The sequence below is a fragment of the Primulina huaijiensis genome, chromosome 2 (genome assembly GCF_012295235.1).
Source record: "Primulina huaijiensis isolate GDHJ02 chromosome 2, ASM1229523v2, whole genome shotgun sequence".
Classification (NCBI taxonomy): Eukaryota; Viridiplantae; Streptophyta; class Magnoliopsida; order Lamiales; family Gesneriaceae; genus Primulina; species Primulina huaijiensis.
In genome coordinates, this window is record NC_133307.1 from 22,423,770 (window position 1) to 22,443,938 (window position 20,169).

Genomic DNA, 20,169 nt, shown 5'->3' on the forward strand with positions numbered 1-20,169 from the left:
AAATATTTGTGTTGAAAATGTGAATGTTGAATGTTGAAAATTAGGTAAAATTAGGTGTTGAATATTGAAAATTAGTGTGTGATAATGTAGGTAATGGTGTATTTTATTTTGGGATTATTTGTAAAAAATTTCTATAAATAGATCTCTCATTTGTGAAGAAAATCACAATTGAGTTGAGAGAAAATATTATAAAGTGTGTAGTGTGATAATTTTGAGAGTTTGAGATTTTTACTTTTTACCGTAAATTTTTACTTTTTCACAACACGTTATCAGCACGAAGCTCTAAAAGTCTTCCATATTTTTCCAAGCTCCGAACAGAAGAAAAAGGTAACAAAAGTAATAATATTTATTTTACTGTTATTTATTTATTGTTTATATATTTAATATATAATATAATGTTATTATTAGAAATAATAAAAATAATTTTTTCATAAACTTGTTATAAATCCTGGGAGGATGTTAAGACGACATCCCACACTTCCTGTAAGGGATACGACAAGTATAAAAGCCTATAAGGTTTTTAAACAAAATAACTTATGACACCTAATTATAATAATGTGATATGATATTCATAATTATTTAAATATGACTAATATTATATACACCATATTATTACCATAAAATTATACAAATACATACATTTATTTTTTATACACCAACGGTAATAAACGGTAACAAAACGGCTATTTTTTGCTCTATAAATACAATCTCACAAATACATTCAATCACTCCAACTTTCTCTTCTTCTCTAGAAATTATTCTTCATCAAATTTTCAAAGAAAAAAGAAGATGGCTTTCACGAGGTTATTTTTAATTATTTTGGTTATCATACTCACCAGTCTTGTATTTATCGGAGAATATCCTCCTCGTGTGTTTTCTTTATTTTTACGAATACTTGTACTTGTTGTTTATCCATTACTTTGTATTGCAATATTCATTAACTAATAAAATGCATCGTAATTTTTAGTACCACCATGGCAAACTTGGCAAAGCTCGAATTCATCGCTCTTGATATTACTGGGAAAAACTATATGCCATGGACTCTTGATGTAGAAATGCATCTTGAGTCATTGGGTCTAAGCGAGACCATTAAAGAAAATGGTATATCTTCATCACAAGAAAAAGCAAAAGCTATAATATTTTTACGACGACACCTTGATGAAGGTTTAAAATGTGAATATCTCATCGAAAAAGATCCCATGGCTCTGTGGAAAGGATTAAAAGAGAGATTTGAACATATAAGGGAAGTTATACTTCCGACCGCCCGTGATGAATGGAATATGTTAAGATTCCAAGACTTTAAAAAAGTCAGTGATTACAATTCAGCGATGTATAGAATAATCTCGCAGTTAAAATTTTGTGGACATGAGGTTACAGAATCGGAAATGCTTGAAAAAACATTTTCCACGTTTCACGCATCAAATATAACACTACAGCAACAATATAGAGTGCGTGGATTTGCGAGATATTCTGAACTCATCGCCTGTCTTCTTGTGGCGGAAAAGAACAACGAGCTATTAATGAGAAATCATCAGTCCCGACCCACTGGATCAACAGCATTTCCAGAAGTAAATGCTGTAAGTAAAAATGAATTTAAACCTGGAAACCAAAATCAAATTCAAAGACAAGGTTTTGGTCGAGGTCGAGGTCGAGGTCGAGGTCGTGGACGTGGACGTGGACGAGGAAGTGGTCGTGGTCGTGGACGCGGCCGTGGTTTTGAAAATAATCGAGATAGTTATTTCTATAACTCATCTCAAAATAACGTCCCAAACCATCCACAGAAAAGGCATCAAGAAAACATGAGTGTTAATGAAAATCACTCGAAAAGATTTGAAAGTTCTTGTTTCAGATGCGGTACTCCAGGACATTGGTCTCGTATTTGTCGAGCCCCTGAGCATCTTTGCAAACTTTATAAAGAATCGATAAAGGGGAAAGAAAAGGAGACCAACTTCACTGAGCGAAGTGACCGTTTGAGTGATTCAACTCATTTTGATGCTGCTGATTTTATGAATGATTTCTCTGGAAATGATCAATATGTTGGTGGGATAGAAATGAACAATATTGATGCTGCAGATTTTCTCAATGATTTCTCTGAAAATGAACAATATAGTGGTAGAATATAAATGTACAATAATTTATTTTTCATGTATTTATATGATAATGTTTTATTGTACAATTATGATATGTGTTATATTTAAATATGTATTGTCATTAATTTTTTTTCAATGCATATTTTTTGAAGTTCAAATATGAAAAATGCTATGAGCAAAGCTGAAGTTTGCATACCCGATAGTGGTACAACGCACACTATCCTCCGAGATAAAAGATATTTCTTGGAACTAAAACCAACAAAAACAATGGTGAATACAATAGCAAGTCCTGTAGACTTGATTAAAGGTTGTGGTAAAGCACAATTTTTGTTACCTAATGGTACAAAATTTTTGATTAATGATGCTTTGTATTCACCACAATCGAAAAGAAATTTGTTGAGTTTTAATGATATATACTCTCATGGGTATGATACTCAAACAATGAATGAAGGGAATGAGAAATATATGTGTCTTACCACATATAAATCAGGAAAGAAATATGTGATTGAAAAACTACCAATGCTCCCTACTGGATTGCATTATACACATATAAGTCCCATTGAATCAAACATGGTAGTTGATAATTCTTCAATATTAAACAATTGGCATGATCGATTAGGACATCCTGGTTCAACAATGATGCGAAGAATTATAGAAAATACACATGGTCATCCGTTGAAAGACCAGAAGATCTTTCAGAATAATAAGTTTCAATGTAAAGCATGTTCTCTTGGAAAACTTATTATAAGACCATCACCAGCCAAAATCCAAACTGAATCACCAATGTTTCTTGAACGTATTCAGGGTGATATTTGTGGACCAATCCATCCACCATGTGGACCATTCAGATACTTTATGGTATTGATTGATGCCTCCAGCAGATGGTCACATGTATGTTTATTGTCAACTCGAAATGTTGCATTTGCAAGATTACTTGCTCAAATAATAAAATTGAGGAATCAATTTCCCGATTATACAATCAAGAAAATTAGACTTGATAATGCTGGTGAATTTACTTCCCAGACTTTCAATGATTATTGTATGTCTATGGGAATCATTGTTGAGCATCCTGTTGCTCATGTACATACTCAAAATGGATTGGCTGAATCATTGATTAAACGTCTGCAAATGATTGCTAGACCAATGATTATGAAAACAAAGCTCCCTATTTCTATATGGGGACATGCAATTTTACATGCTGCTTCATTAATTCGCATCAGACCAAGTGCATATCATAAATACTCCCCATTGCAGCTTGCATTTGGTAAAGAACCAGACATTTCTCATCTGAGAATTTTTGGATGTATGGTGTATGTGCCTATTGCACCACCTCAACGAAAGAAAATGGGACCTCAAAGAAAGATTGGAATTTATATTGGTTATGATAGTCCATCGATCATTCGATATCTTGAACCACAGACAGGCGACGTGTTCACAGCACGTTTTGCTGATTGTCATTTTAATGAGGAAATCTTCCCAATGTTAGGGGGAGAACAGAAACATACCGAAAAAGAAATTACATGGTATGTATCATCATTGTTACATCTGGATCCAAGAACAAAACAATGTGAAAAAGATGTACAGCAAATTGTGCACTTGCAAAGAATAGCAAATCAAATACCAGATGCATTTGCAGACACAAAAGGGGTAACTAAATCATATATACATGCTGCAAATGCCCCTGCTCGAATTGAAATTCCGAAGAAACAAATTGAAGATAGTCATGATGTCATTAAACGCCTGAAGCGTGGAAGGCCAGTTGGTTCCAAGGATAAAAATCCTCGAAAAAGAAAATTCATAGAGAAACACAATGATCACAAAATAGAGAATGATGTTCCTGAAGAAACACATAATGATCACAAAATAGAGAATGATGTTCCTGAAGAAACACATGATGATGAAAATGTTTTGTCAGAACCACAAACTGACGAGAATCATGAAATCTCTATCAATTATATTAATACTGGAAAAATATGGAACCGAAAAGATATAGAAGAAATTGATGATATATTTTCTTATAATGTGGCAATCGACATCATAAATGATAATGAAGATCATGAACCAAAATCTTTTGGTGAATGTAAAAATCGGCAGGATTGGATAAAATGGAAAGATGCCATCCAGGTTGAATTGGATTCGCTAAATAAACGTAATGTTTTTGGACCTATAGTCCTTACACCTGAAGGTGTAAAACCTGTTGGATACAAATGGGTTTTTATTCGAAAGCGAAATGAGAAAAATGAAATAGTAAGATATAAAGCTCGACTTGTTGCACAAGGTTTTTCTCAAAGGCCTGGAATTGATTATGAAGAAACGTATTCTCCTGTGATGGATGCAATTACGTTTCGGTATTTGATTAGCTTGGCAGTATCTGAAAATTTAGAAATGCGTCTTATGGATGTTGTTACAGCCTACTTATATGGATCACTTGATAGTAATATATATATGAAAATCCCTGAAGGATTTAAGATGCCTGAAGCACAAAGTTCAAAACCCAGAGAATGTTATTCTGTGAAATTACTAAGATCATTATATGGGTTGAAGCAATCCGGCAGAATGTGGTATAATAGGCTAAGTGATCACTTGATGAAAAAGGGATATGTAAATAATTCAATATGCCCTTGTGTTTTCATTAAGAAAACAACATCCGGATGCGTAATTATTGCTGTATATGTTGATGATTTAAACATCATTGGAACAAATAAGGAAATTCAAGAAGTTGTGTCATACTTGAAAGAAGAATTTGAAATGAAGGATCTTGGAAAAACCAAGTATTGTCTGGGTTTACAAATTGAACAAAAAGAATGTGGAATATTTGTTCACCAGACAAATTATACAGAAAAGATCCTTAAACGTTTTAATATGGACAAATCAAATCCTTTAAGTACTCCAATGGTTGTTAGATCATTAAACATAGAAAAGGATCCATTCCGTCCATGTGAAGATGATGAAGATATTCTTGGTCCAGAAGTACCATATCTAAGTGCTATCGGTGCCCTTATGTATCTTACAAATTGTACAAGGCCTGATATATCTTTTGCCGTAAATTTATTGGCAAGATTTAGCACATATCCAACAAAGAGACATTGGAACGGAATTAAACATATATTCCGTTATCTACGAGGAACGACAGACTTGGGACTTTTGTATTCAAAAGATGCTAATCCAAGTATAATTGGTTATGCCGATGCTGGATACTTATCTGATCCACACAAAGCACGTTCTCAAACTGGATATGTATTTACTCGTGGAGGCACTGCAATTTCTTGGCGTTCACAGAAACAAACACTTGTAACAACTTCATCAAATCATGCCGAGATTATTGCACTACATGAAGCAAGCCGTGAATGTGTGTGGTTAAAATCAATGACTCAACATATCCAAATCTCATGCGGATTATCATTCGACGAGAAGCCTGTGATACTATATGAAGATAATGCTGCATGTGTTGCTCAAATGAAAGAAGGATACATAAAAAGCGACAGAACTAAACATATTCCTCCTAAGTTCTTCGCATTCACCAAGGAGCTTGAGAAGAATAAATGTATTGATGTTCGTCACATTCAATCAAGTGAAAACTCATCAGATCTCTTCACAAAGGCACTTCCTACGACAATATTCAGAAAGCATATATATAATATTAGGATGCGCAATCTACGAAATCTGTGAAGAATTGTTCGTGTCAACATGAGGGGGAGTTTACGTGACTGCACTCTTTTTCCCTTACTATGGTTTTTATCCCAATGGGTTTTTCCTAGTAAGGTTTTTAACGAGGCAGTATAAAAACACGTAATGAAGACAATCATTGTGATCATCATCACAAGGGGGAGTGTTGAAAAATTATTTAAAAATGTGAAAAATATTTGTGTTGAAAATGTGAATGTTGAAAATTAGGTAAAATTAGGTGTTGAATATTGAAAATTAGTGTGTGATGATGTATTTTATTTTTGGATTATTTGTAAAAATTTTCTATAAATAGATCTCTCATTTGTGAAGAAAATCACAATTGAGTTGAGAGAAAAATATTATAAAGTGTGTAATGTGATAATTTTGAGAGTTTGAGATTTTTATTTTTTACCGTAAATTTTTACTTTTCCACAACAGAAATAACTTGAAAAAATTTTGGGCTTTGTTGGATAATTACAAGGATGCTTTCATAATTGGTGGGTTTGCTTGCATTTGAATAAAAAATAAAACCTAAGTTTTGAAGTTCGAATACAAACAAAGCCTATACATATATTCCTTGTTTTCCTCGATTGATTGATTCTCTCACAATCAACCCAACTCCCCACGTCATTGACTTCCACTGCGTTGAATCACGACGGTGGAAACTTCGTCCCCGGTGGTTTCAACTTGATTTAAGTATCGTTTCGCTCTACTGGCCGGTCGCCTTTTCTTTTCTCGATGTTTCGAATTTTCCTCTCGTAATTAATGATATCCCTTGTTTTGTTTTTGATATTGATATAATTATCACATATTGAAAACAATTAAATTCGTCCTGGTGGGCGTGATTATTGATGATTACAGTTTGTGGGTTGTTGGTTTGGTAATCATATAAGCGATAAAAACAAGAAATGGATAGCAATAATTGGCGCGCAGCCCAGGCCCAGTTGCAGATTCCGGGTCAATCTATGAGTAGTGAATCGGTGGTGCCTCCTGGAATGGAAGCTGGTGACTGGAGGAATCAGCTTCAAGCGGATTCTAGGCAGAGAATTGTTAACAAGATGTAAAATTCTCTTACATTTTATATCCTTGTTACTTTATACATTATATTGATTGAAAGTGTTAGTTTGAGGGAAATTTGGTTTGCTAGTTTGATAGGTAATTCTGACGAAAACGAAATTTCAGTGAATGTTTATGTTGAATCTTGATTTACTTGTGCATTTCACATATTTTTCATGTTGAATTATGCATGCATTAAGTTGGGATATTTCAAGCTAGAGTAAAAGAAAACAGAAGAAGTGGCAAGAAGCAAATCCTAGTAACATTCAACTCGTTTTTCTGTGTACAAGGTTATTACTTGAGAGACATAATAACACGGTCCCAGAAAAGTCTGATTTCTGCATATGCATAGTTGATTTGTTTGAAGGGGCTTCTTTCTTTCTGGCATAAATTGACTGTTTTTTACTTTTTGTATCGCTGCTGATTGTTGTCACTGTTGATTGAGTAGAAAGTGCTGTGGATGGCACCATTGGCTCCACTGGTTTTTTCCCTACCTTTTTTTGGTTAATTGGTTTGAAGAAATTGAATTTAAATGGAAGAGTATAATCAATGTATTGAGAACTTCTAGAGGGAAACATAAACCTTTTTATTTCTGTTTTCAAATATGGGGCATTTTCAAATTCAATATCCTGGAGAATTTGGATTGACAATGAAATGTGATGCATTTTTTGGTATTATCAGAGTTGGCATCCAAAACAAGTTATAGCTTGTCGCTTGTCCATGGAGAAAAAACCTTGAATGTTCCCAAACAGGCCCTCCGCCCTCTCAAATTCTCAAGCTCTGCTTGGTTAATGTGCCTAATAATAGAGTTGTTCTTGTAGAAATTATTTTTGTCTGTTCTTATTTGGTGAACTATTAGCTGATGACATTGATATTAAAAATGCATAGAATGGAGACCTTGAAGAGGCATCTTCCTTTTTCTGGCCCAGAGGGACTGCAGGAACTTAAGAAAATAGCCATGAGGTTTGAGGAGAAGATTTACACTGCAGCAACAAGTCAAGTAATTTGGTCCTTGCCTTTATTTTTTCCCCATGCATTACGTATAACTTTACACTTGTGGCTTTGTTGACCTACCAGCTCTCCTAAAATTTGTTTTTTTTTTAATTTTAATCTCTCTTAATTCTGATGTCAGTTCCGTGGGTAGTCACTTTTAAACAATTTCCGCATCGACTTTTTGCAGTCAGATTACTTGAGAAAGATTTCTTTGAAGATGCTGACAATGGAGACTAAATCCCAAAATCCTATGACCAATCCTCTTCAACCCAATACTGCAAGCAATAGCAAAAATCCCCAAGATCCAGGTGATAAAAATTTATGAACTCGACTTTGTTCATTTACTTGTTATTAGCTTTTAGCAACTTTCTCCATTTGATAACTGAGTTGCTGGATAGAATGAACCTAGACTCGCCTTTTTTCTAGACACTGTTTTCAACATGTACTCGTGGGATCAAACCTTGTATTCTCTTTGTTTTATTTCTCCTTTAAGACCAGAGACTTCACTTTTGTTAGTAACTAACTGTTGGGCTTGAGTATCGATCCACTTTATGACTCGTAGTTGCTCCGCTCTTTATATTACTAGTTATGAATTTGAACGTGCTCTTATAATTCCTTTCATCACTCTTCATTTTCCATCCATATTCTTTTTCTCGCTTGAGGTCTGATGTGACTAATTGATGTTATATTGTCGTTAAGTCACAGTAATGAAGTTGACGGAGGCACTGAGAACTACCATAACCACCTCTTCGAGAGGAGCGATTTTTAAGAAATTTGAAAGGCATATTTTGAAAAAGTTTGAATCTTGAGTTAGAAAATATGCATTATTGTGGCCCATTTTTTTTTGAAAAAACAAATGATAAGCAAACCTTAAACCGGTCAATGTAAAGGTTCAATTCCTACAGATAAAAAAAACTCTCTCTCTGCTTTTTAATTAACACATGAGCAAGTCGACAAAGTTATGCCTCACCACTTTAATCTTTAATACCATAGATGGGGAATGGAATTTTTTCCTTCCCATAATAATACCAAACAACACAGAGAGCTTGTGAAAGTCCTCCTCCCCTCACAATAATGTGGATTTATCCAATTGCTTCTTAGTCTTGATCAGTCACTTATGTGCAGGGACTCATATTCTCTTATAATTGGAGAATCCTTGGGTAAATTAATCTTTGAATGATCTTGTCACCCAATGTATAAGTAGGAGATTGTGTTATTCCACATTAGCATTTTAACATGTTTATTTAAAACTAATAAAAACACATTCTATTTTGCATGAAACTGTTAGTAGATTGTTGGAAAATGTCACTTTAGTTTATTAAGGGCATTATTCTTTATTTATGAGATTAATTAGGATTTCTTAATTAATATAAAGTTTTGGATAGATTTGTTTCCTTTTATATTCGGGTTTTTAGTGTACTAAATGCCTGTATCTTGACTAAGAATATATGATATATCCAAAAAAAATAAATTGAGTAACACATTTCTTGCAAAATTCTTGACTTCCCGCACCGTGCCGATTCGGTCTCAAGATCAAAAAAAAAATTCTGCTTTTGTTTCGACAAAGTTTTTTATCCTCATAAAATAATTCCAATGAAGTTTTAACTGTAAGTCAAAAAGTCAAGTAGATAGAGCAATTGAAAATCTTTACTCCCGTTTCAGCATCTCACCAAACGATGAATTTTCATCACCTTTTTCTGCTGTTTCTGTATGTCCTAGCGTATGAGATGAGTTATTTAAAATGCCTTTCCATATTGTAAGAGTGATTATATCATACGAGATAGACTGATAAATTAGTATTTAGTGCTTATTTTTTAGCATAAGAGAGACTACGTTCCTAGACAAATATCATATAATGTCGATTATTGTTGAAGAGTAACCACAATGTGAGATGTGCAAAGTATAGCCGACTATCCATGGTGGAGGATTCTTTTGCACGATTGAGCGGCATGGGGTGCCAATTAACTTTCTTGAATCTCTTTAGCAGAATTGTTTTGGTTGGTGATGTATGCTGATGAGTATTGGACAGCCATATGGTAGTATTATATTCGTCCTAACTTTAAAGCTAGAATATTATATCTCAGTTTGAGGGGGAATATTGAAAAATACATCGATCTACTTTGGAATATGTAATATGCTTATTTAGTTAACTTAATCAGGGTTTTATAATTATTTAGGTTTCTCAATAGGTTTTCTCTTCATGGCTTTAGTTATTTCAGCATATAAAAAAGATTTGTACCATTGTTATGAAAATTAGGAAATTATCAAAGTGAGCACTTCTCTCAGATTCCCTACTGTTGTTTCTTGCTCCAATAAGTCGTGTGAAATGTCTCGACTCCAGCAATCCAGTGTTTATTTTATGGATGAAGCTGTTCAAATCATGATGGTTTCGCGTGCAAAACTGTGCGACTGCTACTTGTCTGCTATTTTTTTTATTGTTCTTCACGTCATGTTGCCTAAAGTCGATAATTTTAGATTGTTTTTCCAGTTTTTCTGTACCTAAAATTTTGTTAAGCACTACCAGTTTAGAAGAGTGTTATCACTTTTGCTGTTATATAATTCATTTTCTTTATTTTATTCATTGAGTCAATATCAGTGCCTATGTATTGCTTGTAATCCTTTGTGATTCATTTTTCTCTGGGTTGTGAGTTGACATATCACATCAATGGATATAATGCATCCAAATATTAGTTTTCTTTCTTATGAAGTGGTGCTTTATTTTTGTTTCTTGAACTGCCTTCACATTCGCAACCTCTTCTTTTTCCTTTGATTTTTGATTCGTTATGGTGATTATAACAATGTCCATGTGTTTTTCCTTGACTTTCCCAGCTTCTCAGACAATGCAGTCTCAAATGCAAAATCAGGTGCAGTCGCTACCTATGACTATGGTTTCCAATCAATCTCAAGTGCGCCAACAGCTATTATCCCAGAATATTCAGAATAACCTCACATCAACTGGAGCCCAGCTCCCTGGTGGTGGCATGTCTCAGGGCACTGTGCCTAATGTGTCTAGTCAGAATCCTAACATGCAAAATATACAGAACATGTCTAATGTAACTCAAAATGTAGTAGGGAATTCTATGGGGCAAAGTATGCCATCCAATATGTTTGCCAACTCTCAGAGACAGATGGGGAGGCAACAACAAGTTGCATCACAGGATCAACAGCAACAATCTCAAAATTCGCAGCAATATCCGTACAACCAGCAGCTACAACACCACCTTATGAAGCAAAAGTTCCAACAAGGAACTGTCCCACAATCTCTTATGCAAGCTCAGATACAGCAGCAGCAGCAGCCCCTTTTACAACCAGGTCAGCTCCAATCCTCTCAGCAGGCTGTTATGCAGCCTTCTTTGAGGCAATCATCAGCTTCATCTACTCTTCAGCAAAATCAGCAGCAGTCTCTTCAACAGTCAGCTCAATCTATGCTTCAGCAGCAGCAGCAGCAATCGGTCCTCCGGCAGCAGCAGCCTTCTGTCATTCATCAGCAGCAAACTTCTTTGCCTCAGCATTCAGTTCTACCTGCACAGCAACACCAACCGCAACAGCTTAGTGGACAGCAGCCAAATGCTTCAAACATGCAACAGAATCAACTGATTGGGCAGCAAAACAATGCCCTTGATGCACAGCAGCAGCATCAACAACAACAAAGGATTATGGCTCAGCAAAACAATATCACTAGCCTTCAACCACCGCAGACAATTAATCAGCAAAACAACCTTCCAAATATGCATCAGCAGCTGTCATCTGGGCAGCAGAATAACCTCCAGAATGTGCATCAGCAGCAGTTAGGCTCTCAAACTAATTTATCTGGTTTCCAACAGCAGCAAATGGTTGGAATTCAGAATGGTGGCTCCAGCTTGCAGCCTAATCCACAGTCAGTCCATATGTTGCAACAATCCAAGGTCTCAGTGCAGCAGCAAATGCAACAGAACATGGCAAACTGTTTACCTAACCAAGCTCATCAGACACTGTCACAACCACCGCAACAGCAACTGATGTCACAGATCCAGTCACAACAAGGCCAACTGCAACAGCAATTAGGCTTGCAACAGCAGGTAAATCCATTGCAAAGAGACATGCAACAAAGGATTCAAACGTCTGGTCCCTTGCTTCAACCACATAATACTATTGATCAACAGAAGCAGTTGTTACAGTCTCAAAGAATCATTCCAGAGGTTCCTCTAAGTAAGTGTATGATGTTAAGGTGTTTCCAATACATGTTCATTGTTGCCTGACATGGTATTATGTTAAGTGGTATTATGTTAAGTGACCTATTTGCTTTGCCTTTTCTTTTTACATAAGCATGCTATTCTGGGTAGTTTCATGTTGATAATTTTTTTTTTTTGATCGGAAACAATATTTTATTATAATGATATTAACATGTTGATAAATATAAGACTAAGAGCCATATACTCTTTCTTGTTTTAATGTAATTTAAAGTATGCTATTCTGTCTAGTTGTTTCATGTTGGTAAATATAAGATTAAGAGCCATATACTCTTTTTGTTTTATCAATGGGTTATTGCTTTGTAAAGTTACTTAAGGCTTAGTTTGGGAGTTGGGATTTGGAAAGAAAAAAATGGAAATGCAATTTAAAAACTTTGATTGTTTGAGAGTTTTTAATGGAAGAAAATGAAAGGAAAATGTGGTATAAGTTAAATTGTCCTTCCAAATGTGGGTGGAAATGGAAGGAAAAGTAAAATTATTGTTTTTCTCTTCTTTTCTTTTCTCTCCCCTTCTTCTCTCTTCCAACTTCTAAACTTAGTCTAAAGCAACTAGCAGTTTTACTTCTTGTTCTTACCTAGATTATCACGTAGTACGAAAGAAAAAAGATTCATATGTTGATTTTCATATAATTTGGAAACTTCATGGTACTTAAATTTGTTACCTATTGAATCTGAGGTGGTTGCAAACAAACGAAAAAACATTTTAAGTAGGATTATCACAGTATTATCCAAACTTAAAGGATATGAAATCATGTGCATCAACTTGAGATTTTCAAAATAATATTTCTAATTATTTTAAGATTTTGTAATGGTTTGTTTCCTTATTGATTTAGGTATCTCAACCTGTAAAAAAGCTTATCTCATGACAATATACATGGCCCTAAATTTTCTTTATTTCCCTCATGTTTATTTTTCAAATAAGAATTCTGATGCATGTATTATTTTATTTACTCTCAAAACAACATAAGAGTGTTTTTATTTTGAAATCAGTCATGGATCATGCCTTGCATTGTTGCATTTCTTATCTTTGTCTTGATAAATGTCTCCATACATGCACTACTAACATATGTACAAGCTTTTTTGGCTTTAATCCAATTCAGATAGCTAATGTGCATCATTGTAGCATCTTTAGATTCATCACAGACTGGAAATTCTAATGGCGGGGACTGGCAAGAAGAGGTTTATCAAAAGGTACAGCATTTGCCATTTATACATTAATTTCCAATATGATTTACTTCCTGGGAAACTGATTAGCCCCGTGATGTGATACAGATGGTTCTCCAAAACTTAGTTCTTGTGTTTTACTGACAACATATAAAATAGTCGTACTCCTAATCTTTGCACCTAGGGAAATGCCAAGGCACATAATGCTAGGGTGGGGTGTTTTAAGTGCGTCTGGAATAAAAAGATTTTGTAATTAACTGAAATTTAGTGTAGTAATCATTCATATCTGCATGTACTGTGTAAAATATTTGCTTTATTGTTGTCTAATGGTTTTGTAATAACATGTTATATCCTATATACAACTTTCTTCATATTTCTAAATTTTGATAAAAAAATATATATAATTGGTGCTCCCATGTTTGATAAGGTTCACACTTCTATTTGTGCCTTGACACTAGGTATGTACCTTGAGCTAGTGCTTGCCATCTTACCCACATGGTATATCATGTTTCCTCATTATTTTTCCGGTCAAATATTTTGTATATCATGTTTCCTCATTATTTCTCCCTTGAAAAGCTTTATTTTGAATCTGAAACTGCCAAAACTTGTCTGCAGATCAAAACCATGAATGAGATGTATTTTCCTGATTTAAACGAGATGTACCAGCGAATGGCTGCTAAGTTGCAGCAGGTAGACAATTTATTCCTTTACTTGTTATGCTTTATTTGATCAATGTTTAAACTTATTTATCTCCAAAATGACTTGAACTAAATGATCAATGTTTATGTTCTTGTTTATTTCTTATTGAGGCTAAATTTTGTCTGCTCTGTAGCTTCTGAAAAATTAAATCTAATGAGCTCAATTTTCTCATTTTTTCACATTCTGGTCCACCACCCCCAACCTTTCCTGGTTCTCCTTTTTAATGATATTGCGTGATTTCCTGCATTGCAGCATGATTCCCTTCCTCAACAGCCTAAGAATGAGCAACTTGACAAGCTCAGATTTTATAAGCTTATGTTGGAACGTTTGTTAATGTTTCTCCAAACTAACAAGAATGAAGTTAACCATTCTCACAAGGAAAAGATTGTTGGCGTTGAGAAGCAGATTGTCAATGTTCTTAATTCGAACAGGCCACGGAAGCCTGTTTCTTCTTTGCATCAAGGGCAGATCCCCCAGCCTCACTTGCCTGCTATGCAACAATCTCAGCAGCCACAACCTCAAATTTCTCAGATGCATATCCCAGAGAATCAAATGAATTCTCAGATGCAGCCAATAAATGGACAGAATTCTGTGACGACTGCACAGCAGAACAATTTGAACAACTTGCCGCACAACTCGTTACCTTCTGTGTCTGCTATCTCAAATTCCCGTCAAAACATGATGGATACACTCCAGCCTGGCTCAAATGTTGAACCTGGACAAGGCAATTCTCTCAACTCAATTCAACAAGTACCTATGAGTTCTCTGCAACAAAATTTGGTAACTGGCGCACAGCAAATGAATATTAACTCAATATCATCACAAAATGGTCTAACAGCAATGCCATCAAATATGAATCCCCTGCAGTCAAATTCTAACATACTCCAACCCCATCAAATAAAACCAGAGCAACAAATTTTTCCAACGCAGCAAGTGAAACAGCAGTATCAGCAGAGGCAGATGCAGCAACAATATATGCAGAGACAGCAGTTGATTCAGCAGCAAACAACTCAGCAGTCAACTTCACAGTTAACTGCTCAGCAAATGATGCAGCTTAATCAGATTAATGACACCAATGATATAAAGATGAGACACCAGATAAGTAGCAAATCAGGAGTTATCCAGCAACATACTTCCTCTGGCCAACGGCAATCATATCATCACCCCCACATGAAATCTGGAACTCCGTTCTCAATTTCTTCTCCTCAGGTCCTTCAGGGTGGATCCCCTCAAATTAGTCTTCATCCTTCACCACAACTTGACCAACAGAATCTTCAGGCATCTCATGTCAAAGCTGGAACCCCTTTGCAATCAGCAAATTCTCCTTTCATCGTCCCATCTCCTTCAACTTCCATGGTTCCATCACCCATGCCAGGTGATTCTGAGAAAATCAATCCTGGTGTTTCATCGCTGTCAAATGCTGGAAACATTGTGCACAATTCAACTGCTGGAGCATCTGGACCAGCCCAATCTCTTGCAATTGGGACTCCTGGGATATCAGCCTCACCTTTGCTTGCAGAATTCACCAGCCCTGATGGCACTCATGGTGCGGCATCAACAATTGTTTCCGGAAACAATAATGTTGTGGAACAGCCACTTGAACGCTTAATCAAAGTGGTTTGTGGAATTTCTTTTGTGACGCTCCATTTTTTGAATGAACCTCATTACCACCTCCTCTTGTAAATTTGATTTATATATGCTGGTTCTTTTTATCAGGTGAAATCTATGTCTCAGAAAGCATTAAGTGCATCTGTTAGCGACATCAGCTCAGTTGTCAGTATGGTTGACAGAATTGCAGGATCTGCTCCAGGAAATGGATCACGGGCTGCAGTAGGTGAAGATTTGGTTGCTATGACTAAATGTCGTCTTCAGGCCCGAAACTTTTTTACGCAAGATGGACCTGGTGGAACCAAGAAAATGAGACGTTATACAAGTGCAATGCCATCCAATGTTGTTTCATCTACCTGCAGTGTGAGTGATAATGTCAGGCATATAAATGGAAGTGAATCTGATGGAGAGTCCACTGGGGCATCGAGTGTCAAGAGGCCAAGGATTGAGGTGTTTCCTACTTTTACTTGATTTTTTATTTCAGTGCAGGAGCTATTGATCTGCAAAATTTACTTTTGAACTTAGCATTTAATAAAATTATTTAGCAATTTTGCTGTGATCTCATGCTATGAGCACTTTAATTAAGATTATTTAGCAATTTTGCTGTGATCTCATGCTATGCACAGTCTTCCGTCTTTTTGTTATGTTTCAAGGTTATCAAAAACAGAATGCCGCTCATGAATGTCACATATAAATCAAAATTGTGGTGAATATTCCCATGAAATTTTAGAATCATGAAATTATTATACTTCCATGTAGATATGGTTGTTTTGGCTCTTGCAACGATGCTGCTTAGTGGAATACCGATAAATGCATTTATTAACTAAATCTTACATGAGTATTCATGAAAGCTGACAATTATGTTAGCACCTGTGTTGCTACAGTCATGCCTTGATCTTCAGGTTCTTCATGTGCAACTCAGTCCACCTGGAGGCACCCCAGGAACATTGCCGTTGAAGAGGTGCACACCTACATGTTTGGCCACAAGGCGCGGCCTATGCGAGTGTTGCATGTCTTATTATTATTATTATTATTATCATTATTATTATCATTATTATCATTATTATTATTATTAAGTCTCACTAAAATTCGAACTATCTTTGGGTACTTATGATTTTATATGTTAGGGTTTGAAGGAATCCCAATGCGGCAAATCCTAAATTACCATCCTTCAGCTACAGTGGCGGGGGATGGTCAGCGGGCTTCAATGAGTTTGATTTTGCAATATTTTAGGTTTTGTATGGTGATTTATCATTTACTAGTATATTCTTAACCCAAATCTTATAGGTTTTGTTCTTTTTTCTTTTCTTTTTTATTCCATCAGTCCACTTTTTAAAATTTATTGAGATGAACCGACCTGATACAATCCAGGAAAATAGTTGCCTAAAGTTAAACTTGAATGTTTTTTCCTCAGACTGTTTACTGTCCTTTGTGATGTTAAATGATCATTGAAATACCATGAGCAGATGTGCTAGCAAAACTTCATGTTTGCATGTTGGGCCTTCTGCCCTTGCATGTGCATGGCTATAATCTTTTTAATAAATCAACCTTCTGTTGTATTGATATTTCTTAGTTCATTATAAGTGCATTGTTCATGAAATTTTGTTGTGCCTAACTTAAATATATTGTCAAGTAGAATATTATCGGATCTAATAATGACAAGATTTATTATTGTTTGTAGGCTAACCACGCACTTGAAGAAGAGTTACATGAAATTAATCAGCGACTTATAGATACTGCTGTATATATATGTGAAGATGTTGATCCAACTGCAGTTGCTGCTGCGGCTGAAGGTGGTGGAGGAATTATTGTGAAGTGTTCTTTCAGTGCTGTGGCACTGAGTCCAAATCTGAAGTCACAATATGCTTCAGCGCAAATGGTGAGCTTTTATACCATATGGATCCTTTTTTTACTATATTTCAGTTTCCCTAACTTGCATCCCTGATTTACATCGTGGTTTTGACAAAATGCAGTCACCGATTCAACCTTTAAGGTTGTTAGTTCCCAACAACTATCCAAATTGCTCTCCTATACTTTTGGACAAGTTTCCAGTTGAAGTCAGGTGAGAATTCAATGGAGTATGCACTCTTCTGTCTACTTGGCCATCCAGTTTCATTTGTTAATCATCTTCATCATTATCATCGATACTGTTATTATTGGTTAATCTTTATCATCTGCAAGTCATGGGATTCATTTTGCCTACTTAACAAGCAAAAAGGCTTTACTGTTGCAATCTTTTTATAGTCAACAAAAACCATTAATGGTGTTTGCAGGTATCAAGAAAATTAAATGACCGTGTTAGTTTAAAGAATTTCAAGCACATGCATGTATTAGAAGATCCCATTTGTGGTAAAAAGAACTGTTAAGTCTCACGTTAGCATATTAGATGTAGTGACGTGGTATGAATGGGATATATTAGAGCAGTAATGAAGCATCCAAACTCTCCTGAGTCGTTTATAAAGTCCCCTGACTCCAATACCAGAAGGTGTAGCAAACTTGGCTTGTTGTGAAACGCGAACCCATGGTTCAAAGCTACTGGGCTCTGTGTGACAGTTTGTGAGATATTTTCCTCTGTCCATAAGCTGCCACTGCTTCAGAGTAGTTGTGAATTCTAAACGATTCTGACTGTCAATATACCTTGCAAGAGGTGTGCTGAAAACCATCTTAAACATCTGATCGACCATGTCTCAAGAAGCATTTAGTTTCAGTATTGATCTTCCTAGACAAGGCTGTTAGATATGATATGATAGCTAGAGGTACCCCAAATTCCAATTGATGAGCGAAGTTTAGGTAAATGCTTTTAAAATTACTAAATATGTAGTCTACTGCGATCTTGAAATTGGTCACCACTCACCAATTGGGAGAGGAATGAGAAGTGCTGACTGGAGAATTTTTTTTTTAGGTGGGGTTGGGGTGTTCACTGAATCCGTACATTTTGTATTCTGAAATAGATGTGACCGCCTATTTTACTTGAGTCTACCGTTTTCACCGATATTTCGAGTATGATCGATTCCAAATTTGTCCATATCCAGTAAAGAATATGAAGACCTCTCCAGAAAGGCCAAATCAAGATTTAGCATCTCTCTCCGAACTCTAGCCCAACCTATGTCGCTCGGGGAGATAGCTAGGACTTGGGACATCTGTGCTCGTGCTGTTATTTCCGAATATGCACAGCAAAGTGGAGGAGGAACCTTCAGCTCAAAATATGGGACATGGGAGGACTGCTTGAGTACGGCATGATTATAATGATCGACTCATGCAAGAAAATGGCTCGTGAAAAACAGTGATGCTGCTGATTTCTTATATTTGCCAGTAAAAATGGTAGACCATGTACAAATGTACTTTGTGGTGATAATCAAAACGTTGGATGGGTAATTTCAACTTGTTCGACCCTTGGAATACTTCTCTAAGGATAAAAAATATATCAATTTTTATATATAATACGTGTTGTGCATAATGTAAACATGTATAACTAAACAAGTGAACATGGTTTGTTTCTTTAGAGCTCTAAATTTACAAATCTTTGCTTTAACTTTTTTTTTTATTCAGTTGTAAAGAATTATTCCTTTCAGGAAGTCCGAGAACAGATGCTGGATAGATAGATATTAATGCATGATCGGAATTTGGAATTTTGAATCGATTGGAATTTCAGTGCTTAGTTGAGTGAGATTGTTTTTCCTATATATTAAGAATTATATTTACGAATTACGTTCTATCGTTTAAGGCCTTCGATTATGATGAATACAACTAACTTCGAATATTACCTCTGCTGATTTGCAGACAAATATAACTCTGGAGTAAGACTGCATCCTTTGTAAACATTGTGATCATTGAACGATACTTCTGGAAATAAATATTATCTACTACAGTGATAAATCTATGTCAAATTGTTAATGATATTTTAATGATACATAATTTATACACAAAACTTCAAATTAAAGTGTTGAAGCCACGTTAATAAAAATTAATAATTTATTAAGCTTCATTTTTTCCTAACTATTATGTTCACTATCCTTCGAATATATCAAAATATAGGCTAGTATTTTGATGATCAGCGGAGATATCAACTAGTACCATTAATAGGTGAATAAGATATGTAAATTCTAGGGAAATTCATAAAATCAAGTTTATATCTTAAATAATTGAAATGGATGAAAATATTCAATCTTGGTTTCAAAACTCAATCGCTATCTGTATTTATATATTTATATGTAATTTAATTTAATTTAATTTAATTTAAGTGTAACTAATAAACCTATAAAATTATGGATGATAGAAAAGTTTCTAATTGTGAACAAACAAAATTACCTTTCACATGTTTATTTCTTTCAATTGTCCAATGACAACTGTTGTATTTTCATACTTTATCTATTAATTGATACTAATATTAAGTGTAACTAATTATGGATTTTTTCAGTTATTTTTCATATTAATTATATTCGATATAACGTTGTTGTAATAAATTCATGTAATCAATTATATAGCGTAATTCTACTAAAATTTTATATAACGATTCCATGAGACAAGTGGGTTGAGGAAGTAATAATTCATGATAAATTATGTGTTTCAAACCACTAATGAAGAAACTAACGAATAAACTCTTGGAAAGTCCCATGATGTTCATGAGATCTTCAGGGGCTGATTGGAAAAAAAAAAAAAAAAAAA

At 35.0% G+C, this 20,169-nt stretch overlaps 1 protein-coding gene across 8 annotated transcripts in view; it reads left to right on the plus strand.

Moving 5' to 3' along the window:
• LOC140970413 (mediator of RNA polymerase II transcription subunit 15a-like) overlaps positions 1-19,251 on the plus strand; it is a 24,842-nt gene extending 5,591 nt beyond the window's left edge. For 3 of the 8 annotated variants that reach the window (XM_073432180.1, XM_073432151.1, XM_073432194.1), the window contains 11 exons: positions 6,663-6,816; positions 7,701-7,812; positions 7,993-8,113; positions 10,635-11,993; positions 13,157-13,224; positions 13,813-13,887; positions 14,149-15,513; positions 15,613-15,954; positions 17,186-17,383; positions 17,478-17,566; positions 18,537-19,251. In XM_073432180.1, coding sequence (XP_073288281.1) covers positions 6,663-6,816; positions 7,701-7,812; positions 7,993-8,113; positions 10,635-11,993; positions 13,157-13,224; positions 13,813-13,887; positions 14,149-15,513; positions 15,613-15,954; positions 17,186-17,383; positions 17,478-17,566; positions 18,537-18,744 — 4,091 coding nt within the window. In that variant the 3' untranslated portion in view covers positions 18,745-19,251. The remainder of the gene's footprint in view (positions 1-6,662; positions 6,817-7,700; positions 7,813-7,992; positions 8,114-10,634; positions 11,994-13,156; positions 13,225-13,812; positions 13,888-14,148; positions 15,514-15,612; positions 15,955-17,185; positions 17,384-17,477; positions 17,567-18,536) is intronic. The other 5 variants (XM_073432162.1, XM_073432171.1, XM_073432201.1 and 2 more) reach the window with 5 other exon arrangements.
• Positions 19,252-20,169: the final 918 nt, after the last annotated feature.